Source organism: Manihot esculenta, chromosome 11 (assembly GCF_001659605.2).
Source record: "Manihot esculenta cultivar AM560-2 chromosome 11, M.esculenta_v8, whole genome shotgun sequence".
In the NCBI taxonomy this organism is placed as follows: Eukaryota; Viridiplantae; Streptophyta; class Magnoliopsida; order Malpighiales; family Euphorbiaceae; genus Manihot; species Manihot esculenta.
The window spans coordinates 4,833,165-4,857,729 of record NC_035171.2 but is presented as its reverse complement, the minus strand read 5'-3'; the positions used below and the strand labels follow the sequence as shown (position 1 = coordinate 4,857,729).

The 24,565-nt window shown below is 34.4% G+C and overlaps 4 protein-coding genes across 5 annotated transcripts; 3 read left to right on the top strand and 1 right to left on the bottom strand.

The window, feature by feature from the left end:
• Nucleotides 1-9,221: 9,221 nt before the first annotated feature.
• On the top strand, nucleotides 9,222-15,075 carry LOC110626714 (kinesin-like protein KIN-13B). 2 transcript variants are annotated; one of them, XM_043961997.1, is made up of 12 exons: nucleotides 9,222-9,693; nucleotides 10,013-10,274; nucleotides 10,549-10,743; nucleotides 10,859-10,960; nucleotides 11,428-11,505; nucleotides 11,612-11,693; nucleotides 12,087-12,246; nucleotides 12,333-12,635; nucleotides 13,336-13,554; nucleotides 13,656-14,010; nucleotides 14,105-14,170; nucleotides 14,558-15,075. In XM_043961997.1, the coding sequence occupies exons 1-12, from the start codon at nucleotides 9,617-9,619 to the stop codon at nucleotides 14,735-14,737; spliced, it is 2,079 nt and encodes a 692-aa protein (XP_043817932.1). In that variant the 5' UTR covers nucleotides 9,222-9,616; the 3' UTR covers nucleotides 14,738-15,075. The 2 variants fall into 2 exon arrangements, with proteins under 2 accessions (XP_043817932.1, XP_043817931.1); XM_043961996.1 differs by having other exon boundaries at nucleotides 9,223-9,693; nucleotides 10,053-10,274.
• A 1,840-nt stretch (nucleotides 15,076-16,915) lies between these two features.
• LOC110626465 (putative Peroxidase 48) lies at nucleotides 16,916-19,748 on the top strand. Its single transcript, XM_021772381.2, has 4 exons — nucleotides 16,916-17,329; nucleotides 17,942-18,130; nucleotides 18,212-18,377; nucleotides 18,939-19,748. The coding sequence occupies exons 1-4, from the start codon at nucleotides 16,979-16,981 to the stop codon at nucleotides 19,619-19,621; spliced, it is 1,389 nt and encodes a 462-aa protein (XP_021628073.2). The 5' UTR covers nucleotides 16,916-16,978; the 3' UTR covers nucleotides 19,622-19,748.
• Nucleotides 19,749-20,731: 983 nt separating this feature from the next.
• On the top strand, nucleotides 20,732-21,196 carry LOC110626468. The gene has a single exon (XM_021772383.2). It carries the CDS (start codon nucleotides 20,780-20,782, stop codon nucleotides 21,194-21,196), a length of 417 nt encoding a protein of 138 aa, XP_021628075.1. The 5' UTR covers nucleotides 20,732-20,779.
• A 489-nt stretch (nucleotides 21,197-21,685) lies between these two features.
• On the bottom strand, nucleotides 21,686-24,425 carry LOC110626713 (putative Peroxidase 48). Its single transcript, XM_043961902.1, has 4 exons — nucleotides 24,105-24,425; nucleotides 23,304-23,492; nucleotides 23,057-23,222; nucleotides 21,686-22,495 (listed from the first exon to the last, which is right to left on the bottom strand). The coding sequence occupies exons 1-4, from the start codon at nucleotides 24,423-24,425 to the stop codon at nucleotides 21,813-21,815; spliced, it is 1,359 nt and encodes a 452-aa protein (XP_043817837.1). The 3' UTR covers nucleotides 21,686-21,812.
• Between the last annotated feature and the right edge of the window lie 140 nt (nucleotides 24,426-24,565).

The window sequence follows — 24,565 nt, the reverse complement described above, 5'->3', positions numbered from 1 at the left end:
TAATAATATATTTGATTAATTTAATATTTTTTTATTATATTTAATTATTTAAGCGTTAAATGAAAATAATCGTGAATAACTTACTTTATGAATATTTAAAAAAAATTAAGTATTGAAGTTAAAATCTCAAAAATTAAACTTAAAATTTTCAAATAAAAAAATAGATAAGAAAAAGAATATAGAACAGGATGACTGTTTTAAAATTGTAGTGATATGGAAACTTTATTTATAAGAGAATTATTATTAAATTTTTAAATTTTTAAAAATTTTATTAATTTTCATCTTTATAAAAATTACTCAATTAAAAAATTTATATATTTTATGAAATTAAATTGTTTAGTTCATTTGTTAAAATAACTGTTAATTAATTTGTTTTATTTTTAATTAAAAAAATAAATAATATATATATTTAAATATATAAATACTAAATAATATATATAATTAAAATTATATGAAATAAATAATATAAATATTTAATAAATTTATAAAAATCTAAAATTTTATTTTATAAAATATAAAAATATTTTAATTGAATAATTTTTAAATAGAATAAATTAATAAATCATTTTAAAAGTTTAGGAATTGAATGGTAATATTTCTTTAATTAATAAAAATTATATAAATAGCCTATTAAATTTTTAAAAAATTTAGGGGGCCATAGCCCTTTGTCCCCTATTTAGATCCGTCGTCGTTGAGCGAGAGGAAGTAGTGATCAGAGCTCCCTACACTAAATCAGTACTTAAGGATTACCAATCACGACTTGTTGCCTTGTACGGTTGTACCAACTCCAAGAGATGTCCACCACGAAAACGAACCTCCCTTATCGATCTATCTCCCTGCTAACAGGAACCTGCAAGGATCATTAAATCTTGTACATGCAGTTCACCTACCACTCAAAGAATAAAAACTAATGAACCAAACAAAAAAAAAAAAAGAAAAAGAAATAAACAGAAGCTATATACATGATGTCCCCCACCCAAAGGAGAAGAAATCCACTACACCGAGCGAAAGGAGAAGAGCTTGAGTAGGCAGCGGCAAACGATCATGACTACTACCTAGTTCTTTGAATTTTCAATATATGTATTATTTAATCATTATAATTTAAAATAATTATACTACTTAGTTCTTTGATTAAGGTTAACTAGCTCTTGTTTTAAAAAAATATTAAAATATTTAATTTTATAAAATTATAAATATTTTAATTAAATAATTTTTAGATAAATATAAATCATTGAATTTTTTTAAATATTAATCGATCTATAATAATTCTTTCAAAAAATATAGTGCACAAAATAACGTATAAAAAATATGAATGTGATGGATCATAAAGTAGAAAATAAGATAGAAAGAAAAAAGGAAAGAACAAGGCGAAAGAAGCAAAGGGAGAGAGAAAGCGAAAATTTAAAGACTCCAAGTCAATAAGATTTCGAGCGAGTAAATAGCGGATGGTTTTGTGTTTTTCTCTTTGTTGGGAGTGTTTCTCTTCGATCATTTTTTTTTTATTGTTCTTGCGTGATTGTAGTGGGTGTTCTGTGCCTTAGGCAGGAGACGGTTAGTTGATGGTTTTTTTTTTTTTTAACTTATGAGACTTTATGGCTTCTATCTTCTCTCTCGACGAAATCATGATACTTGTATTTTGCTAGTTTTGTTCTGCATGTTTTAGATTTTGTTGTACTTAGTGAGAGTTATTTTTCTAAATTTGTGTCTGTTGAGGGTTCTGTTTGACTTTCAGAAAGAGTCTTTGCTTTGATGATGTGGTATTTAGAGACCGCGCTTTTGCGTCCAATAAATACCGTTCCCAAACGCATGAATGATTGAGCTCTGTCATATTCTCTCCTTGTAGAGCTGATTGGATGGTCTTTATGGTTTTTCGATAACCTGTTTCAGTTTAGTGTTTCAGTTTGATTGTAGTTTGTATGTATATTTTGTTCTTTTTTTTGTTTTAGCTTTGACTAGGTGTTCTTTTTCTATTGTTTATTTGTCTATTTTCTCCGGTGTTATTTGTGATAGTGTGTTGATGCAAGTATTGAATCGGCAAGGTTTGGTCAATAGTGGTGTTATCAGTTTGGTACTATTGTAGTCGATTCAGTTGTAGTCGGTGACAGTCTAACATTATTCTAGTCGATTCAAATCAGCAAGACTTAGTCAATAGTAATCTTGTCGGTCTATTCAAATCAGCAAGACTTGGTCAATAGTAATCTTGTCAGTCTAGTACTATTGTAGTCAGTGACAGTAATATTATCCCGGTCGATTCAGGTGTAGTGATAAAGCGGTATACAAGTAGTATCGAAATTTATTACACCTTTTTCTTTTAAATTTTATTGAATTCGCGACGTCAAAATTTATTATTATTTTTTTCTTTTAATTTTTATTGATTTTGTTTTGTATTTTTTTATTTATTTTATTTTTAATTAATATTTTATTTTATTTGATAGTTTGGATTTTTAAATTTTTTTAGCCTTCTTATAAATAGCCCACTAGACTTTATTAGAATGCAAGATATTATGCATTGAAAAGAAAGAAAGAAAAAAGATAGACCATAAACGGGCCCATCATTTCCAACACAATCAAAAGCTTAGGATATATATATCTCCTTTGGTCATTTATTTTAAAATATATGTTAAAAATTGTCATTTTTAGTTTAATTTAACAAAGACAATCACAATTTTAAAATGAAACAAAAGATTTATGTAATTCTAAAATGTAAGTAGAATATATAAATTTAAAAATCATAAGTATTTACTAAAAATACCTTTCTACTCCCTCATAACCTTTTTTTTAAATAAAATATTATATATATATGTATATTGAAATTAATAATTAAATATAATTATTGACTAGTAAATTTTTATTAGTTAGCCCTTCTATATATTTATCCTAATAAAATCACGTTTTATTCTGTGGTTTCTCTTGTTCCGACCTGATTTTCTGACGCAGTGACAATGTCTACGTTTCTGATCTAGATTTTACATTGCAACCGTACGATCTCATACGTGGATCTAACAACATGGGATCTTTAATAACCTCCAAACTGCACACGTGTCGACTCTTAATTAGATCCCTCCAATAGACGAAATTCAAATCTTCAAAAATGGGACACGTTGAGCAAATAAAATTAAAAAATGAATGGGCCCGACCATGTGGGACGGTGGGTGACGTTGTTTAAATGGTGAAATTGAGAAAAATAAAAACGGGACCCACACAGCTTCGCCGAAAACTGGGACTCGAATATGTACAGTAGCCGCACGTGCCATGCTTGTCCGCTCCCGTCTTGATAAATGGAAGGCACCCTATATTTTAATTTTATCATTTTTATAAATAATTATTCAATATTTTTAGAGTATAATGTGAGATAAATGATGTAATATTTTTAATTAATAAATTAAAATATTTATTATTTTATTATTAAAATATATTAATTAAATAAAATAATTATTAATTTATTAAATATTTTTATTCATATATCATAATATAATTAATAAAAAATATTATCTTATTATATCACATGATACTTCAAATATATTATATAAAATTTTCATTTTCATATGGTGATGCAGGGCCCACTCCTCCATTTTCACTCTATTCTTTCTTCGTCTTTCTTTATGTCTCTTTTGTACCTCCAATCCCTTTCCTCCTTTCAATAATAAATAATAAACACATAAATCTTATACTTTTACTCCCCAACGTACAATTTTTTAAAGTAAATTAAGTGATAAAATTTAATTAATCAATTAATAATAAGATAGAGCGGAGATCACCCTCTTTTATTTATGCTTAAACTTTTTTTGTTTTTTGAAATTGAAATTAGAAATTAGAGAATAAAATCTGAAATTTCTTAAATTTATTTAAATTTATTTATCACTGGACTAAATCTAAACCTGTAAGTATATTTATACTTTTAATTTAAAAAGTATATTTACTATATTAACTGATATGATTTTTCATTTGTGGCTATTATTATAATTATCTTGATTTTTTATTATCAATTAAATGATATTTTTTTTGAAATTTATACATTAAAAATCTAATAAAGTTATTTAATAGAGTTAGAATTTTAAATAATTCCTTATACTCGTTTTATTTTTCAGTTTATTGAGTTAAGTATTGGAGTGACTCCCGTAGGCGCCAATTAATCATTTTCTCTCTTTTGCAAATTGATCAATCGCAGCATAATTTTATTTTAACCACATTGATGATTGATGGATTTCTTCACCCCGGTCTAAAAGGCCAGGCCCACGAAAACAGTCCATGATCCGAAGGCTTCAATATTCCCCTCGAGAGTCAGGTCCAGCCCGCTCAGTCACAGGGCCGGACTCCGCCTAGACCCCTCAATCAAGCCGGCCCAAACCTCTCGGCCCAGTAATCAGGCCCTCACCAGGCTCAACTTCAGCCCTACCATTCAACCCAGCCCGGAAAGGGGAAAATGACCAAGATGCCCCGCTGGTAGGTCCTTCCGCATGCGTATCAGAGGAGAATTAATGGTCGTTACGCATGGAGCAGGCGCCTGACACATCCGTACATACGGAGCTGAGCGGCAGAAGACAGCTAGCATTGTGGCAGAGAGACAGATATATATATCACGGTAAAGGCCACGCAAAAGGGGGCTCTCTCTTCTTCTTCCTTCTCCTTCCTGGACACCATTTTTATTCTTTCTGCAACTCTTGCCTAAATATACTACTCTGAGCCATAAAATCTGACTTGAGCGTCGGAGGGTCCCCACCGGGGCAACCCCGGTAGGCCCCTGACCATTCTTTCTTATTTTACAGGTCCTTTCACCAGGTAGAACATGGAGAGACCCATCAGAAAGCCCAGCAAAAAGGGACCCAGAAGAAAACCAGATCTATCATGGACCAGGAAGAGGAAAAGATTTATCAAATTAAAGGCCACGCAAAAGGGGGCTCTCTCTTCTTCTTCCTTCTCCTTCCTGGACACCATTTTTATTCTTTCTGCAACTCTTGCCTAAATATACTACTCTGAGCCATAAAATCTGACTTGAGCGTCGGAGGGTCCCCACCGGGGCAACCCCGGTAGGCCCTTGACCATTCTTTCTTATTTTACAGGTCCTTTCACCAGGTAGAACATGGAGAGACCCATCAGAAAGCCCAGCAAAAAGGGACCCAGAAGAAAACCAGATCTATCATGGACCAGGAAGAGGAAAAGATTTATCACACATCATTTGGTTCCAGAAGATCTATTAAATTCTATTTATTCATTTGGATTATAACTGATCTTTTATTCTCTCCTTTTAAAAAGAGATTCACGAGCTACTGCTAAAGTTACTATCAATAAGGGCGTTATCATTTATTCCACTCCTGGCAGTAGACAAAGCACACCCTCTATGTGATAAAGTACACCCTCTATATTCAATGAAGCAGATTTTAATAATCTGAACAATTAGCAAATGGTTCAATATGTCAAAAGATTGCAGGCTACTTTCGAGCAATACAAAACTCAAGGGGAGGCATCATTCATGACTCTCAGGGGGAAGGAAGGACGCCTCCATTGATACCCCAAAGACTCAAACAGGGGCGATCCAGACGCAATCCAAAGGGAAGGTCGAGTTGGAGGAAGAAGAGTCGTTAGATGACACTATGAAGGATGTTGACTGGAAGCTGGTATGAGTTGTCCAAAGGTACCAAAAAAACCAGAAAGGGGACTTTGGCCTGAATGATGCCTCACCTCTTTTATAAGAGATCTAGCCAAAGGCATTCCCCGCTAAATTCAAACTCTCAATTTTGGATAAATATGGAGGGACATCAAATCCTAGGAGTCATCTGGCGATAGCATGTGAAGCGTTGAAGAAAGGAAGAATTAAATCATGAGATAGCATGTGAAGCATTGAAGAAAGGAATGCACAATGTCAATAGTTAATGGACAGAACCCATAAGTGCATCAGGTTGGATGATGAGGTCCAAGTGTTGAGAGAAGACAAATATACAAGTCAAAAGCAAAACTAAAAAGCGGAGAGGCGATGATATGAAAGAGACCACAAAAGTTATCCAAACTCCCGAAGAAGGGATGACCAAGGTAAGTATGAGAATTACACTCCACTCAGTGACTCACGGGTGCGTATTTTAATGTGGGTCAGGAAAAATGACAATGAATTCAAATGGCCTTCCAAGCTCAACCTGAAAAGGCTGAAAGGCAAGATAGGACCACATACTGCCGTTTTATAAAAAACACGGACATACGACGGAGGAGTGCTGGTGGTTGAAAGATGAGATCGAGAAATTAATAAGAGATGACACACTTTGAAAGTTTGCTATAAAAGACAGAGAAGAAAAGAGGCCAAGACCTAAGGTAAGAACACCAGTCCATCTTGATGAAAATGAACCCACAAGGGTTATTCACGTGATTGTAGGAGGATCGTGTGACAATAAAGGTCTATAGAAGTAGACTATCACAGATATTCAGCTCTAGAATCAAAATTTCAAGTTTTAAAATTGGTCAAGTTAGAAGACCAAGTTTTTTAATTATTCTCAAGAGTATGTTTGGAAATGTTAATAAAACTATGAAGTATTCTTCAGTCTTTTTTGATATGTAAATCAAAAGCGTTGGATGGACGAGAGTGCGGAGACAAAGAACAAAGGTCTCAAGGCGGGAATCCGCCAGGCATATATTCGAATATTAGTCTCGATCAACTAAGATATTTTATACCAGAGCCACAAGGCAGAAATTGGCCAAGCGAGCCACAAGGCAGAAATCCGCCAAGCGAGCCATGAGATAGAAATCTGTCTGACACATATCCGGGTATTGGTCCCGATCAACTAAGATATTTTATGCTGATGCCACAAGGCGGAAATCCGCCAGGCGAGCCACAAGACGGGAATCCGCCAGACACATATCCGGGTGTTAGTCCCAATCAACTAAGGCATTTTATGCTGACACTATAAGGTGAAAATCTGGCAGGTACATGTCCGGGTATTAGCCCCTATCAACTAAGACATTTTATACCAATACCATAATGTGGAAATCCGTTAGGCACATATCCAGGTGTTAGTCACATTTCACAAAAAAATTCTAAGGCATTCCATGCCTAAGCCACAAGGCGAGTCTTCGCAAGGCCACGCGACCGGATATTAATCTCGTTTCGCAAAAAAATCTAAGGCATTTCATGTCTGAGTCACAAGGCGGGCATCTGCCAGGTCACATGACTGGGTGTTAGTCCCGTTTCACAAAAAGTTTCTAAGCATTTTATACCAAGGCCACAAGGCATGTCTTTGCCAAGTCACGCGATCGGGTGTTAGTCCCGTTTCACAAAAAAAAAAATCTCTAAGACATTTTATGCTCAAGCCACCTGACCGGATGTTAGTCCCATGTTATGAAAATTTCTCTAAGATATTTTTTATCCAGGCCACAAGGTGAGTATCAGACCATACCATACTATATGTCCGAGTGTTGGTCCTGTTTTTCAAATTTCCTAAGTATTTCATGGCCACTAGTTAGGCCAGTGACCGGATGTTATGTCCGATCAGCAATATTATTTTAGTCATATTCTGGAAAAGACAATGATTATCAAGTTCTTTTTTATCGGATGTTAACCCTTTAGCAATTTTTAAAAATTATTTGTCTTATTTGGCTATGGTCGAAAAAGAGTTATGGTCGAGTACCGAATATTTACGGGAGACTCAAGAAACAACAAAATCGTCATTTAGGGGCACAAACAGTCAAAGCGACGTAGTAGAGAAAAGCTAATCTAGATATATCACATACCCAAGATCGTGAAGACAACTATCACTTTTCAATCTGAAGAATCAAAGACCAACGGGAGACCTTTGATGTAACACAATAATCGCCCAAAGTAAGACATGAGCTGTTATCATAAGTTAAGGCCACGTGGAAAGGTTCCGATAAGCCGATACGCTATCCCACATGTGAAAAAGAAGACCTAGACACCGTAACACCCGGTTCCTCATTGAGATTTGCCCTCTCCTGAATAGGTTGAGTATTCATATAAAGTTACCGTTAGTAGATATCATCTAACAAATATCTATTACGCCTATAATTACGAGATCTCTGATCAATCAGATGGTAAAATCCTTTACCAATTAATCAACAGACCGTCGAATTTTTAGAAAATATTGTAATTAACTCTAATTTCTTACAGTATATTATTTATTTGAAGGTAAAAATACCGCTTAATAATTTATTCAATACACATATTTTTTTATTAAATATATATATATATATATATATAAATTATATTTTATCTATTTCATAATTTTTATTTATTTTTTAATTATCTTGAAATTATTATTTATTTTTTAGATTATAATAATATATAAATTAATTATTATAATTTAATTTATTTTATTTTATTTATAAGAAATTTCTCAAAATATTTTTTAATATTTAATAAATTTAATAAAATTTAATATATTTAAGATGGATAAGTTTTAAAAAATTAATAAAAAGATTATATTTTTTATATATATTGAAAAATAAAATAAATAAAAATTATAAAATAAAAAAATAATATTTATATATTTATTTAGTATTAATATCAAAACATAATATATATTTTTATTAATCATTTTACATATTAATACTAATTATTAAACACAATACAGTAAATTAGTTATCAACTAACAATAATTATTGATTATCTGTTTTTTCATCATTAAAGAATTAATTTAACATAAATTACTTCATCTTATGTATGTATATGTAATCATGCATCTATAAGAAAAGGCCAAAATATATTAAATGATACAATTAAAATTTGTACTAATTAGGATAACCATAATAACATAAGACAAAGGGGATTTCATTATTGCCATTTTGTCTCCTAAAATAATTAACATTAAGATTAATAAAAATAATTAACATTAAAATTAATTAATAAATTTTTTAAAATATCATATGTATTTTTTAAAATTAAAGAATTACTAGTGTTTATACCATTCGGATTAAGTAATATTTTTTTATTTTATAAAATAAAATAAATTATTATGTTACTTGTATGTAATTTAGTTATTAATTAAATATTTATCTTATTATCTTACAATATAAAAAAATCAAATTTTAACTTGATAATCTCAATATATTTTTAAAAAATTTAAAGTAAAAAAGTATGAATTTTTTAATATTTAAACGTAAAAAATACAAGTTAATAAATATTTATTTATTTAAAGAAGCTTTTATGTAAATAGATTATTTTTTAAAAAATTTAGAAAAAAAATTCAATGTCTGTATATTATACAAATTCCCCACTAGCACTAATGGTGAGTGGTCGTTAGAGAGAGAGAGAGAGGTCTTTCTGATTTGAATTTAGAAAGAGAAGTGATTTACAGTGAGAGAGAGAGGAAAGGGACAAACATCAACACAAGCAACAGAGAAGAGAAGCTCTGATCGAAGCATTTATTTGCTTTTTAGTGAGACAAAAAAGCAAAGCTTCGACATTACTTCATTTTTATATACACTCAAAATCGATATTCATTTGATTCATAGATACAGAATTCATCTGCTGATTGAGGTTTGTTTGGCTTTAAAAGGAAGCATACTCACAGAGAAAGGAATATGAGCGGAATGGGAAGGCAGGGACAGAGATCTGGAGCTACTGCGGTGCATCATCAGAGACAGTACTCTGATAATTTCTTGGATAGTTCTTCATCTAATGGTAGATGGCTTCAATCTGCTGGTCTTCAACACCTTCAAAATTCTTCTTCTTCTTCTTCCATCCCTCCGCTTCAGGTATTAGTTGTGGAAGTTTATTGTATATTCCATTCTTTTTCTAGTATTGGTATGTTATTGGGATTTTCAAAAATTTTGTTTTGGAATTGGGTTTCATATTACAGATCTGAATATTTCGAAATTTTAATATTTTTTTCTATTGTTTGGCATTTGGGAATGTTGAAATGAAGTAAATTTGTTTAATCTGTTGAATCTACTCCTGATCGTTTGTTGAATTTGTTAATTTTTGCAATGGCATTTCGTTTCGGATTATCACAAAATCTAGTGGGTAGGCAGCTCATTTGACAAATTTTATAGATCTGGGGCTAATGTTTTTCAGCTGTTTGGTTGGTGCTGTTTTGTCATTGAACTCAAAACAGGACTATAATTTCTATGGGGGAGGAGGAGGAGGGCAGGGGATGAGAATGTATCGCAATGCCCAGAGGAGTTATAATGGAGCAAATGAGTTTTATGTCGAGCCCTCAACTCCTCCTGTCAGTTCCCGGCCATCTAGCCAGAGGAAGAATGGCGAAGACTCTCCAAGTGAGTTCAGTCCTGGACTTTTGGATCTTCATTCCTTCGACACTGAGCTGCTTCCTGAGGTAGGTATCTTGTCATTTATTGACCATGACTTTTAGCATCAGGAGCATGTGTTTTACTGTGGTTAGACCTGGAAGAGATTTGAACTTGGAGTTGTAAAATGTTCTTGGAATTGCAAGTTGTTGATTTCTAGAATAGTATAGCTGGTTTTTCTCAGTACTTCTCAGTACCTTTGTTTATACATGCCTTAGTAAATTTGAGAATTAATATTGAAATTGAGTAATGTGCCTTTGTTTTTTTTTTGTTCTCAAATTAATATTACTACTTTGTGGTTAGATGCCAGTTCCTGGTCTGTATGATGCTTCCTCTTTGTTTAATCCTGTACGGGGGAGAAGCTTTGATGACTCTGAACCTTATATTTCAATGAACAAGCAGTCTGGCAGAGCTCCTGGTTTACCTGATAACAATCTCCTTAAGAGCTTTGCTGCAGACAAAGAGAAAGCCAGTTCAGTTGCCAAGATCAAAGTTGTGGTATGCTTCCCTTTCTTTGCCCTAAATAAGTACAATGTTCACCAACTGGAAGGTTAAATGGGATAATTGATTCTGTGGATCTTGATAATTCATCCTGTAATGCTTTTCACTTCAGGTGCGCAAGAGACCACTGAATAAAAAAGAGCTGGCTAAAAATGAAGAGGATATAATAGAAACACATTCCAATTCAATAACAGTTCATGAGACCAAGCTCAAGGTATGCGTCAATTGTGATTTCACCATCTTTACCTCAAGGTTATAACATGATGAAGAAATCAAATAAAGAAGTAAATAGATCAAAACACTCGTCCAATCTTGGATCTAAGTTTCCCAAATTTTCTAACCTCCAGTAATCTTGAGGGAAATATGAATAAAATTGATAGGACAAATCTGTCAAACTTAAGACATAAATGGGATAGCATTAGCTTATGTCAATGGAGATTTACGATGATAAAAAGTTTTGATGCATCAAACAACCAGAAACGGATGTTCAAATGTAGACATAATGGAGATTTTATCTTGACTCTTTCTTCAGTATTCCTTAACTTGTTATAAGTAGCTAATATTAACTATGTTATGCTTATTTGTTAAATTTCATGCTCCTGCTTGGCTATAGGCCCACCCATATTTGGTATATAGTCCATCCAGAGACTCCCTTTTAATTTTAGATATCATATTCCACAGGTTGATCTAACAGAATATGTTGAGAAGCATGAATTTGTCTTTGATGCAGTGCTGAATGAGGAGGTCTCTAATGATGAGGTGAGTAACTGAGTATAATGTTTGAGAAATTAAAAAGAGTGCATGATAACTCTCTCAAATGCAAGTCTTTTCTTAGCATTTGTTGATTACTGCTTATTTTGTTTAGGTATATCGTGAGACAGTGGAGCCCATAGTTCCAATAATTTTTCAACGCACGAAAGCAACTTGCTTTGCATATGGGCAAACAGGTGAATTGTTTTGCCCGAAGTACTGGTAGATGTTATTTTTAGTTTTGGATAATGATCATGTTGGATTATTTCCAAGAAAAATTTTAACATTATTTTCTTAATTTTCACTAGTTAAATCATGCTGAATTATATTCCACATCATGTGACTTTTTAGTAGGTTAAATTTTCTTGTGCCCTTATTTTGAATCACTAGGAACCCATTTTCAAGCCCTTGACATTTTTGAGTTGTTCATAGAGTCGACGTTTGCCTCTTCTTTAATTGCATGTTATTGAGCCCATGAACATGAAGTTTCCAATTTACGGATATTGAAGTAGTTATTTAATTGTATAAACAAAAGAAGTCAAGTTATTGTTTTAAAATCAGTTTGTTCTGATTCCGTCATGTCTCATCAGGAAGTGGAAAAACCTATACCATGAAACCATTACCTCTCAAGGCTTCAAGGGATATTTTGAGGTTGATGCATCACACTTATAGAAATCAAGGCTTTCAGCTATTTGTGAGTTTCTTTGAAATATATGGAGGAAAACTATTTGATCTTCTCAGTGACCGAAAGTAAGGGGCATTAGTCTTTCCTTGTCTGTTCATATAGCTTTCATTTAGGTTCTAAATTTACTGAATTTGAATTTCTGCTTCTGCAGAAAACTTTGCATGAGAGAGGATGGCAAGCAGCAAGTTTGCATTGTTGGTTTGCAAGAGTACAAAGTATCAGATGTGGAGACAATTAAGGACCTTATTGAGAAAGGAAGTGCTACTAGAAGTACTGGCACGACAGGTGCAAATGAGGAATCCTCTCGTTCACATGCTATACTTCAACTTGCTATCAAGAGGTCAGCTGATGGCAGTGAGTCAAAGCCTCCACGTCTGGTGGGCAAGCTCTCATTTATAGATCTTGCTGGAAGTGAACGTGGTGCAGATACCACAGATAATGATAAACAGACAAGGTATAATCTACTTCTTATGCTCTCATGTTTCTCTGACACTGCTGGCAAAACCACTGAGGAATAAGATTTCTGTTCCACTGAATGATGGTGTGACAAGGGAAGAGTGATACACAAACACATTCATTGGTGCCTATAATGCATATAGATCAGAACTTGTTATAGTAGTGTGTTAAACCGGGGATATTAATATCTTCACTTAGCTTCAGCTTAGCACTGGAAAAATTGATTTTTCACAGATCACTGTATTTGATGGTTGGAATTGGCCACCAATGGTAGATTTGAAGCAAGCTTGGATTCTGAAGCACCATAAATGCTGGACTTGTCTCATAACAATTCTGCAGCTACAAATTGCCATGATTGACAACTTAATCCTGATAACAACTGTTAAGAGTAATATATTGCAAAGGATTACTGAAAATAGATGTAGTTTACTGCCCTATAACTTATCCTGTTCTTTTTCTTTTTCTTTTTTTTTCCATGAACCACCTAATTGCCTTTTTCTGATTACTGGGTCATTCATAGTAGAACAGAGGGTGTTTTTATCTATGCTGATTTTTAACAATGGCAGTTGAACACTACACCCTAGTTCTTGTCTTCTCCAACAATGACATCAGATGATGGCTTTCTTTGTGATGGAAAATTATCTTTGCTGTATGTGTATTACTTTGTTTGATTTGGTTATTTCTCATAAATGATGCAGGATGGAAGGTGCAGAGATCAACAAAAGTTTACTTGCGTTGAAGGAATGCATTAGGGCTCTTGACAATGACAAGAGTCATATTCCCTTCAGAGGCAGCAAATTGACCGAGGTTCTAAGGGATTCTTTTGTTGGAAATTCCCGCACTGTTATGATATCTTGCATTTCACCAAGCTCAGGATCATGTGAACATACCCTTAACACCTTAAGATACGCTGACAGGTGAATGAAAATGATCTGAACTATAAAGTGTCTTGCAGTGATTTTACTCTGTTGTGATGTTGATTCCTGAATATACCCTTTTTTTGAAAATTATATTCCAGAGTGAAGAGTCTTTCAAAAGGAAATGCTCCAAAAAAGGACATATTATCTTCAACCTTAAACCTAAAGGAATCAACTAATGTGCCCTTATCTTCAGTTTTACCTGCTACATCTACCTTTGAGGATGACACTGATGCATGGGCTGAACAAGATGAAAGAGATGATTTTGATGCCTCTGAAGACTCCTATGAGCAAGAGAAACCGATGTGGAAGGATACTGGGAAGGTGGAATCATACAATCAATCTTCTTCAGAGGATAGAATATGGAAACCCAATGGTCAGACGAAATGGAAGGATATGTCAAAATCTGATTTTAAGAACTCACATTCAGATGATGATTTAAATGCTTTGCTACAGGTAATTTAGAAGACAATGAATGCGTATAGTGTTCTTTTCCATATGAAGAAACCTCAGTTGGCATATTAAACTCCTGTTTTTCATATATTCTCAGGAAGAGCAGGATCTTGTAAATGCTCATAGAAAACAGGTGGAAGAGACCATGAACATTGTTAGAGAGGTATGTGACATGGCCAAATCACTCAAATTTTATTATTGTAGTTGTGCCTGAGCTTCAAGCAAATATTCTTTTATTTTTCACTCATAGCACATATTCTCCAATGTTCCTTGGGTCCTTTAGTTTGAATAACTTGGATGGGATGGAGATTGGCTATTGCTTATGGGGTGCTGATCAAAACGCATTCGGCGTACCATAAGATGTTAAGTCTAATGGATTTCCATAATGAAAACTGGCCAAGCTGTAATTGTTTTGGAAAACCTCACAGGAATCCTTTTGTTGGCAAACCAATCTTACTGAGTTTTTGGATCTGCTGTTTCCATGTATTTTGAGGATTTTGTGTTAGAAGAAAATCTATATGTATATTGTGAACGTCTTTTTAATTTTCAGGAGATGAACCTACTGGTTGAAGCTGACCAACCAGGGAATCAGCTTGACGATTATATTACTAGATTGAACACCATTCTTTCTCAAAAGGCTGCAGGAATACTCCAATTACAAAATCGTTTGGCACATTTTCAGAAGCTTTTGAAGGAGCATAATGTTTTTGTATCTTCTTCTGGGTACTAATTTTATTGAAGTGGACATCTGTGCCATGATGGGTAGCTACTTTTATAGTCTGAGTGGCAAGATTGTTGGCCTGCAAGTGAGAATTGGATATATGCATTTTGTGATTTCTGAATGAGTTACTGCCGTTACATATCTCTTGTACTTTTGATGTGGTTTAAGGGGTTTGAGATTGATTTAAAGGTCCTACCTCTTCTCATATTATACTACGGGCTTAATCGTCTTCAAATTTGTTTGAAAAGTTATAGGCAAGCATTGGATTACATGCCATTTGGCGTGCTTATGTAAATTTATGATGCACTCCAATTTGATTCATTAATGGAATACTTGTTTATTTTTTATTTTGTTTTCTGTTGCTAAATACTAGTTTTCTGGGATTTTTGGATCATGCATTATTTTACCTTAATTCTGTAAAAAAAAAAATTTGGTGCCTAATCCAACTGATATGGTAGATGCATCTAATGTGCAGGATTTATTAACGGATATATATTGAAGACATCGATACCAATGTAAATAAAAATATTTAATTTAATGATTATTGAGTTTATTCTTATAATTTAAACCTTTCAATAGCTTAACTTTTAATATAATATTGGCAAAATTTTTTTTTAAATAGGTAAATATTCACGTACAGATTTAGTCTGATCGTAAGTATATCTTAAATATATCTGAGTAAATTTTAGAGATTTTAGATTTTACTCTTTCGATTTTCAATCTCCATTTCAATATATATATATATATATATATATATATATATATATATATATATATATTACTTAAAATTTTAATAAAATTTTTTATCTCTTGAAATTCATGAGTAAATAATAAAGATTATTTAATTTTTAATTACAATTAAATAAGATTTAATTAAATAAATTATAGTCACGTGATTGATGCAGTAACGGATTTTTAATAGACGTTAACTCTTTCTCTTTTTCTCTATGCTTAAAATATTTTTAACTTCTTTCGCTCTTTAACTTAGCAATTTTCCTTTTCCTCTTCTCTTGCAATATCTTCTTTGCTCATAAATCCATTTTCATTCCCATTTACAGATAATAACATTCACTCTCTCTCTCTCTGCTCAAAAAATTTACAGCAACGTTACCCGCATTCCATTCTCTCTCTCTCTAATTTATTTCATTCTCTTCTCAAGCAATTTTCTTTCTTTCCCTTTAAGAATAGTCCTCGCTTATTTAATAGCAAGCACATCTCATTCTCTTTCACCTTTCATGTAATATTTAAATTATAAGTTAAATTATTAAGGATTTTATTTTGAAAAAATAAAATTTCATGAATCGACATGAACCTAAAAGTTTTTATAGATTCAAGTAAATATCTATACTTACAAAAGAATATTTCATCAAAGTATAGAGAAATGAAAACCAAACATAATTTCGTAGTAGTTGTTCGAAAGAAAATATAGAGCAAAATGTTTAGTAAATAAAGTCTTACGTGAGCAGGATAATGAAAGTAGACAATTTGAGTTAAATAATATTTACTATTTATTTAGGGTAAGTTTAAATGAATATTTGAATAATTATAAAAAATTTAAAAAATTATAAAAAAGTTAAGAGTTTTATCACTATAACCCATATATTTAATTTACTAAACTCAAATTAAATTTAGTGCGGCACCGATAAAAAAACTTTATGAACAATGTAGAAATCTATAATAAAATCTGATGACAACAATCGAATTAAATTTTTTCATGTATAAAAATACTAAATTAGCTGCTATAAAGAATTGAAAAATCGTTAAACACCTCCTTTTTTTTCTCTTTTATTGTAATTTCTTATAAAAAAAGAAAGAACTAATTGAGATTGTTCAAACAAACACAGATGAACTAAACAGTATTCCCATAGCAATTGGGTTAAGGATTTTTTATTTATGGGTTATATGAAATCAGTCCATTAACGAAGAAAGTGCTGAGTCAATATTTATTCCGTTCATTTGGACACTTGTTGTTTATGTTTTTTTTTTTCTTTTGCTGCAGATCTAAGTTAATTAATCAACGGTCAGGATCATCCAAGCCTTGCCAACCAATTCAAGGGCATTCTTGTCTCATTGGAAGCGATCCCTTTAAAAATGATCAGTTACAAGGGCATTTTAGTCCTCAGACCTCCCATTTCCCGCTATTTATCATACTTCCGTTAGAATCCGGCGCAAGTCTCCACTCGCTACTCCGGTCCCCCTCAGCAAAACCCACAAACAAACAGAAGACAAAAGAATTCCCAAGAAAGAGAAATGTTGAATTCAATCTTTGAAGCAGAAAACATGAGGAAATTCAGTCTTCTCATTTTCGTTCTCTGTATTTTGATTTCTCTCAAGAACCAAAATGCAGAGACCAAGAAAGGCTCATCATCAATCTCCGCATATTGGTCTTCTTCATCCTGGGATTTGTATCCTTCTATGTTCTTGTCTATTGAGGACGAAGAAGAAGGCCTTCCTCAACGGTCACTGGAGTATGATTTTTATCGTACTTCCTGCCCACAAGCTGAGAATATCATTCGAGAGGTGATTCGGGAAATTTACAAGGTCCGGTCCAGTGTGGCTCCAGAACTCTTGAGGCTTGCTTTCCATGATTGTTTCATTGAGGTGATGATATTTCTTTTTTATTGGATTTCCGTTTGTTGTTCAAATTGATCGGAGTGTAGGTTGCTTTTGGCGTTTTTGCTTGTCTTCTTGTTCTTTTTGTTTGTGTTCCTTATACTGAGATTAATCCTCTATTCTTGATGGACGTAATGCGGATTTTGTCGTAGTTAGTCTTTCTGCTAGAATTTGCAGTTTGTTGTTTGATCTGGAAGCGAGTTTGTTTCCAGATTTGCCTATTTCCTATTGATCATTCCGTTCGATATTTCTGTCGGCATGATTAATACAATTTCATTTAATTTTTCAGTTTGTTATTGTTTGATTGATAAAAGTTCTGTTCGCTGCTGTGAGTTTTGTTCTGATTTCATTTTATCATGAGTTTGGTTCGGTTTCCAATTTCAACAGGTGCTTTTGTAGAACCTACGTAATTTGAGCCAAACTCCTTTCTGATAGATTTTGTTTTGGGTTCACTAATTTTATTCACATTGTGCTGCACTCTTGGGCTTTCTTGTCTTCTCATTTTGTATTTATGTGCTCCATTCTCTGTTAATTGAACCTGTGTAACTTTCAATTTCCATATAATTTTGATTCAGTTGATTTCCAATGGAATTTTTTCAGGGGTGCGATGCTTCTGTTCTATTAGATGCTGCTGAAGACTTGAAATCTGAAAAAGATTCTGCCCCCAATGAAAGCCTTAAGGGATTTGATATAATTGACATAATCAAGTCACAGGTTGAAGAAGTATGCCCTGGTGTTGTTTCTTGTGCTGATATTGTTGTTTTAGCAGCTAGAGAAGGTGTTGTTCAGGTATATATCTCAGTCCTCCCTCCACCTCCTCTCTCTGTCTCTGTCTCACTTTCAGCGTCTCGTTGAATTTGGGAATTTCAGGCAGGTGGTCCATTCTATCCACTACTAACTGGCAGAAGAGACAGTTTCCGCACTTTCCCAGATATAGCAACTTATGAGCTTCCTTCACCCCTAGCTGATCTATCTGAAACCCTGGCATCATTTTCATCTAGGGGTTTTGATGAAAGAGAAACAGTCACTCTCTTAGGTATTATTCTGACGTTCCTTACCTTATTGGTGACATGCAATCTCTTGATTGAGCTTTGTGCAACTGATCATTATTGTTTGTGATTGTCTCCGCAATGATCTGAGGTTTTATTAATTTAACACCTATTAAATTCCTGTGATTAAAAAAAAACTTCCTTTTTTCCCCTTCTTTTATCATCATTATCCATAAAAAGGTTTGGTAATGCATTGGGCGTTTAAACTTCTTATTTCTGTTTTTGTTTTTACGATTTGATCCTTAGTTGACAGTGAATTTTTCTTGCTTTAATAGAAATGGATGCTTATAGATTAATCTATTGTTTGGAAATTGATTCCTCTGACGTGAATTGTGATAGTTAATCTGTTAAAACTGGTTAGAATTTTGTTCTGTAGAAGGGCTACACGTTACTATCTTCTGTTTATGTCCCTGAAGCCACAGACTTTTTGTGCTTGATTAGGCTCATTTCCAAAACATTGTTACCTGTCATGTTCTTGCTTTAGAACTATTCGTTTTGCAGCAACCTAGGATCTAAGATTTCTAATTGTTTCTTCGTAACGCTTCTAGGTGCTCATAGCATTGGAACAATCCACTGCAAATTCTTTGAAAGCCGTCTCTACAACTTCGGTGGGACCAATAAGCCAGATCCCTCTATGGATCCTCAATTTCTTAACCAGATGAGATCAAGATGCAACAATAGCGATGCACCAGGGTCTCCAGCTGCATCACCTTCCTCTGATGCCCCCGAGCCATCTTCATTGGTACCACCAGCTTCCTTTGACAGCCCAGAGTCATCATCAACAGCATCATCCCCTTCCTATGATGGATCACCATCTCCATCTTCTGAAAAACCAGGAAGGATGGGTGCAATGTCATCAGTAGCAGCACCATCAATTTTTCCCCAACGCTCATTGTCCTTCTCACCATCATCATCTAGGAAATCAACAGTTTCATATGAAGGTTCACTGCAGTCCTCAATGGAGGATCCAGGAGTCCCTATGACCTATGAGGGACCTGGAATAGATTTTGGCTCAGTGTACTACCACAGACTTCTGCAAGGCAGAGGAATCCTCTATGCTGATCAGCAACTAATGTCTGGGGAAGAAACTAGGATCTGGGTTAAAGCATATGCTTCAGATGTCACCTTGTTCCGCCGAGACTTTGCCCAGGCAATGATAAAGCTCTCAGATCTCCATGTCCTCACAGGTTCAGCAGGTCAGGTCCGGTTCAATTGTTCAAGGGTGGCATGAGAGAAGATTGAGTAGGAAGATTTGGATGGATTTCTGTTGTTACCTGGTAAATTTAGTGTCCAGATTAAAAGCTAACTGTCATAAACTTGTTCAATAGAATCTGTAAATATATATGATTTTTTTTTTCTTTTGCCAAGGTGGTTAATGGCCTTATTCCTTTAATTTGGATTATATGCAGCACTCATCCACCTATATGGTATGCAATGTTTGCTATTGACTTTCACTGCTTTGTGATCATTTGCAGAAGTGATATCTAGTGACTAGTACCCTTACGCGCTATGAAAAATGAAACCTAAATGTTGCAAATCTTGTGACTCCATTTATTGAATCTATTCAAGAAAATCTCTACTAAACAATTTAAGAAACAGCCCTTTAAGGTAGGGGATCAATAAGTAAAAAGGATCAAGAATTACAATTCAGAAAGTGAATATCCTATCAATTCAGTAATGAAATAAGATACATTCCATGTAATATTGAAAGGAACATTTAGGACAAGGAAACAAATGCATATGCACAATTAGGAACTCAGACATTGGTATTCATCTATAGCCTAATTAAACCGAGTCTTCCCTTTGAACTGTTGATGCTGGCAGACCTCTGTGGAACAGAATTCTTTCTACATATCAGTGAAGAACTTGTCAACAATGTCAACATATGCTGGACTTCTAAGATGAGAATAATAGTGAAGAGCCTCTTCTACATCCAACATATGTTCCATATCGCTCCCATCCATCATTTCCAATTCCTTCATCTTTTTTGCTAGTACATAACCTCCTTCATCCTTCTTATCTATGCATTTTTCTTCTCTTCTCGAATTGGAATGCTTCATGCTCTTCTCTTCCTTTATTCCATCTTCTTTCTTCTTCAGAGGACTACTTGGAAGCTTTAAGGAACTTTCATTACGTCCTTCTTCTTCTCTTGCCAATTCTTTTGATAATGACATACCATTCTTCTTCCTCTTCGTTGTTTTTTCTAGATCACAGCACCACTCATTGCAAAAGTCAGCATAGCATTGATCATTCTGGTGATTCATTATGCTGGTGGTGGCACATGAGAAGGGCTTGGGAAGCTTTTGATACCCTCCGAAGAAGAGGGACTTGAAATTTTGGAGGGTATCAAAAGCTTCCCAAGACCTTCTCATGTGCCACCACCAGCATAATGAATCACCAGAATGATCAATGCTATGCTGACTTTTGCAATGAGTGGTGTTGTGATCTAGAAAAAGCAACGAAGAGGAAGAAGAATGGTATGTCATTATCAAAAGAATTGGCAAGAGAAGAAGATGGATGTAATGAAAGTTCCTTAAAGCTTCCAAGTAGTCCTCTGAAGAAGAAAGAAGATGGAATAAAGGAAGAGAAGAGCATGAAGCATTCCAATTCAAGAAGAGAAGAAAAATGCATAGATAAGAAGGATGAAGGAGGTTATGTACTAGCAAAAATGATGAAGGAATTGGAAATGATGGATCGGAGCGATATGGAACATATGTGGGATGTAGAAGAGGCTCTTCACTATTATTCTCGTCTTAGAAGTCCAGCATATGTTGACATTGTTGACAAGTTCTTCACTGATATGTAGAAAGAATTCTGTTCCACAGAGGTCTGCCAGCATCAACAGTTCAAAGGTAAGACTCGGTTTAATTAGGCTATAGATGAATACCAATGTCTGAGTTCCTAATTGTGCATATGCATTTGTTTCCTTGTCCTAAATGTTCCTTTCAATATTACATGGAATGTATCTTATTTCATTACTGAATTGATAGGATATTCACTTTCTGAATTGTAATTCTTGATCCTTTTTACTTATTGATCCCCTACCTTAAAGGGCTGTTTCTTAAATTGTTTAGTAGAGATTTTCTTGAATAGATTCAATAAATGGAGTCACAAGATTTGCAACATTTAGGTTTCATTTTTCATAGCGCGTAAGGGTACTAGTCACTAGATATCACTTCTGCAAATGATCACAAAGCAGTGAAAGTCAATAGCAAACATTGCATACCATATAGGTGGATGAGTGCTGCATATAATCCAAATTAAAGGAATAAGGCCATTAACCACCTTGGCAAAAGAAAAAAAAAATCATATATATTTACAGATTCTATTGAACAAGTTTATGACAGTTAGCTTTTAATCTGGACACTAAATTTACCAGGTAACAACAGAAATCCATCCAAATCTTCCTACTCAATCTTCTCTCATGCCACCCTTGAACAATTGAACCGGACCTGACCTGCTGAACCTGTGAGGACATGGAGATCTGAGAGCTTTATCATTGCCTGGGCAAAGTCTCGGCGGAACAAGGTGACATCTGAAGCATATGCTTTAACCCAGATCCTAGTTTCTTCCCCAGACATTAGTTGCTGATCAGCATAGAGGATTCCTCTGCCTTGCAGAAGTCTGTGGTAGTACACTGAGCCAAAATCTATTCCAGGTCCCTCATAGGTCATAGGGACTCCTGGATCCTCCATTGAGGACTGCAGTGAACCTTCATATGAAACTGTTGATTTCCTAGATGATGATGGTGAGAAGGACAATGAGCGTTGGGGAAAAATTGATGGTGCTGCTACTGATGACATTGCACCCATCCTTCCTGGTTTTTCAGAAGATGGAGATGGTGATCCATCATAGGAAGGGGATGATGCTGTTGATGATGACTCTGGGCTGTCAAAGGAAGCTGGTGGTACCAATGAAGATGGCTCGGGGGCATCAGAGGAAGGTGATGCAGCTGGAGACCCTGGTGCATCGCTATTGTTGCATCTTGATCTCATCTGGTTAAGAAATTGAGGATCCATAGAGGGATCTGGCTTATTGGTCCCACCGAAGTTGTAGAGACGGCTTTCAAAGAATTTGCAGTGGATTGTTCCAATGCTATGAGCACCTAGAAGCGTTACGAAGAAACAATTAGAAATCTTAGATCCTAGGTTGCTGCAAAACGAATAGTTCTAAAGCAAGAACATGACAGGTAACAATGTTTTGGAAATGAGCCTAATCAAGCACAAAAAGTCTGTGGCTTCAGGGACATAAACAGAAGATAGTAACGTGTAGCCCTTCTACAGAACAAAATTCTAACCAGTTTTAACAGATTAACTATCACAATTCATGTCAGAGGAATCAATTTCCAAACAATAGATTAATCTATAAGCATCCATTTCTATTAAAGCAAGAAAAATTCACTGTCAACTAAGGATCAAATCGTAAAAACAAAAACAGAAATAAGAAGTTTAAACGCCCAATGCATTACCAAACCTTTTTATGGATAATGATGATAAAAGAAGGGGAAAAAAGGAAGTTTTTTTTTAATCACAGGAATTTAATAGGTGTTAAATTAATAAAACCTCAGATCATTGCGGAGACAATCACAAACAATAATGATCAGTTGCACAAAGCTCAATCAAGAGATTGCATGTCACCAATAAGGTAAGGAACGTCAGAATAATACCTAAGAGAGTGACTGTTTCTCTTTCATCAAAACCCCTAGATGAAAATGATGCCAGGGTTTCAGATAGATCAGCTAGGGGTGAAGGAAGCTCATAAGTTGCTATATCTGGGAAAGAGCGGAAACTGTCTCTTCTGCCAGTTAGTAGTGGATAGAATGGACCACCTGCCTGAAATTCCCAAATTCAACGAGACGCTGAAAGTGAGACAGAGACAGAGAGAGGAGGTGGAGGGAGGACTGAGATATATACCTGAACAACACCTTCTCTAGCTGCTAAAACAACAATATCAGCACAAGAAACAACACCAGGGCATACTTCTTCAACCTGTGATTTGATTATGTCAATTGTATCAAATCCCTTAAGGCTTTCATTGGGGGCAGAATCTTTTTCAGATTTCAAGTCTTCAGCAGAATCTAATAGAACAGAAGCATCACACCCCTAAAAAAATTTCATTGGAAATCCACTGAATCAAAATTATATGGAAATTGAAAGTTACACAGGTTCAATTAACAGAGATTGGAGCACATAAATACAAAATGAGAAGACAAGAAAACCCAAGAGTGCAGCACAATGTGAACAAAATTAGTGAACCCAAAACAAAATCTATCAGAAAGGAGTTTGGCTCAAATTACGTAGGTTCTACAAAAGCACCGGTTGAAATTGGAAACCGAACCAAACTCATGATAAAATGAAATCAGAACAAAACTTACAGCAGTGAACAGAACTTTGATCAATCAAACAATAACAAACTGAAAAATTAAATGAAATTGTATTAATCATGCCGACAGAAATATAGAACGGAATGATCAATAGGAAATAGGCAAATCTTGAAACAAACTCGCTTCCAGATCAAACAACAAACTGCAAATTCTAGCAGAAAGACTAACTACGACAAAATCCGCATCACGTTCATCAAGAATAGAGAATTAATCTCAGTATAAGGAACACAAACAAAAAGAACAAGAACACAAGGAAAAACGCCAAAAGAAACCTACACTCCGATCACTTTGAACAACAAACGGAAATCCAATAAAAAAGAAATATCATCACCTCAATGAAACAATCATGGAAAGCAAGCCTCAAGATTTCTGGAGCCACACTGGACCGGACCTTGTAAATTTCCCGAATCACCTCTCGAATGATATTCTCAGCTTGTGGGCAGGAAGTACGATAAAAATCATACTCCAGTGACCGTTGAGGAAGGCCTTCTTCTTCGTCCTCAATAGACAAGAACATAGAAGGATACAAATCCCAGGATGAAGAAGACCAATATGCGGAGATTGATGATGAGCCTTTCTTGGTCTCTGCATTTTGGTTCTTGAGAGAAATCAAAATACAGAGAACGAAAATGAGAAGACTGAATTTCCTCATGTTTTCTGCTTCAAAGATTGAATTCAACATTTCTCTTTCTTGGGAATTCTTTTGTCTTCTGTTTGTTTGTGGGTTTTGCTGAGGGGGACCGGAGTAGCGAGTGGAGACTTGCGCCGGATTCTAACGGAAGTATGATAAAT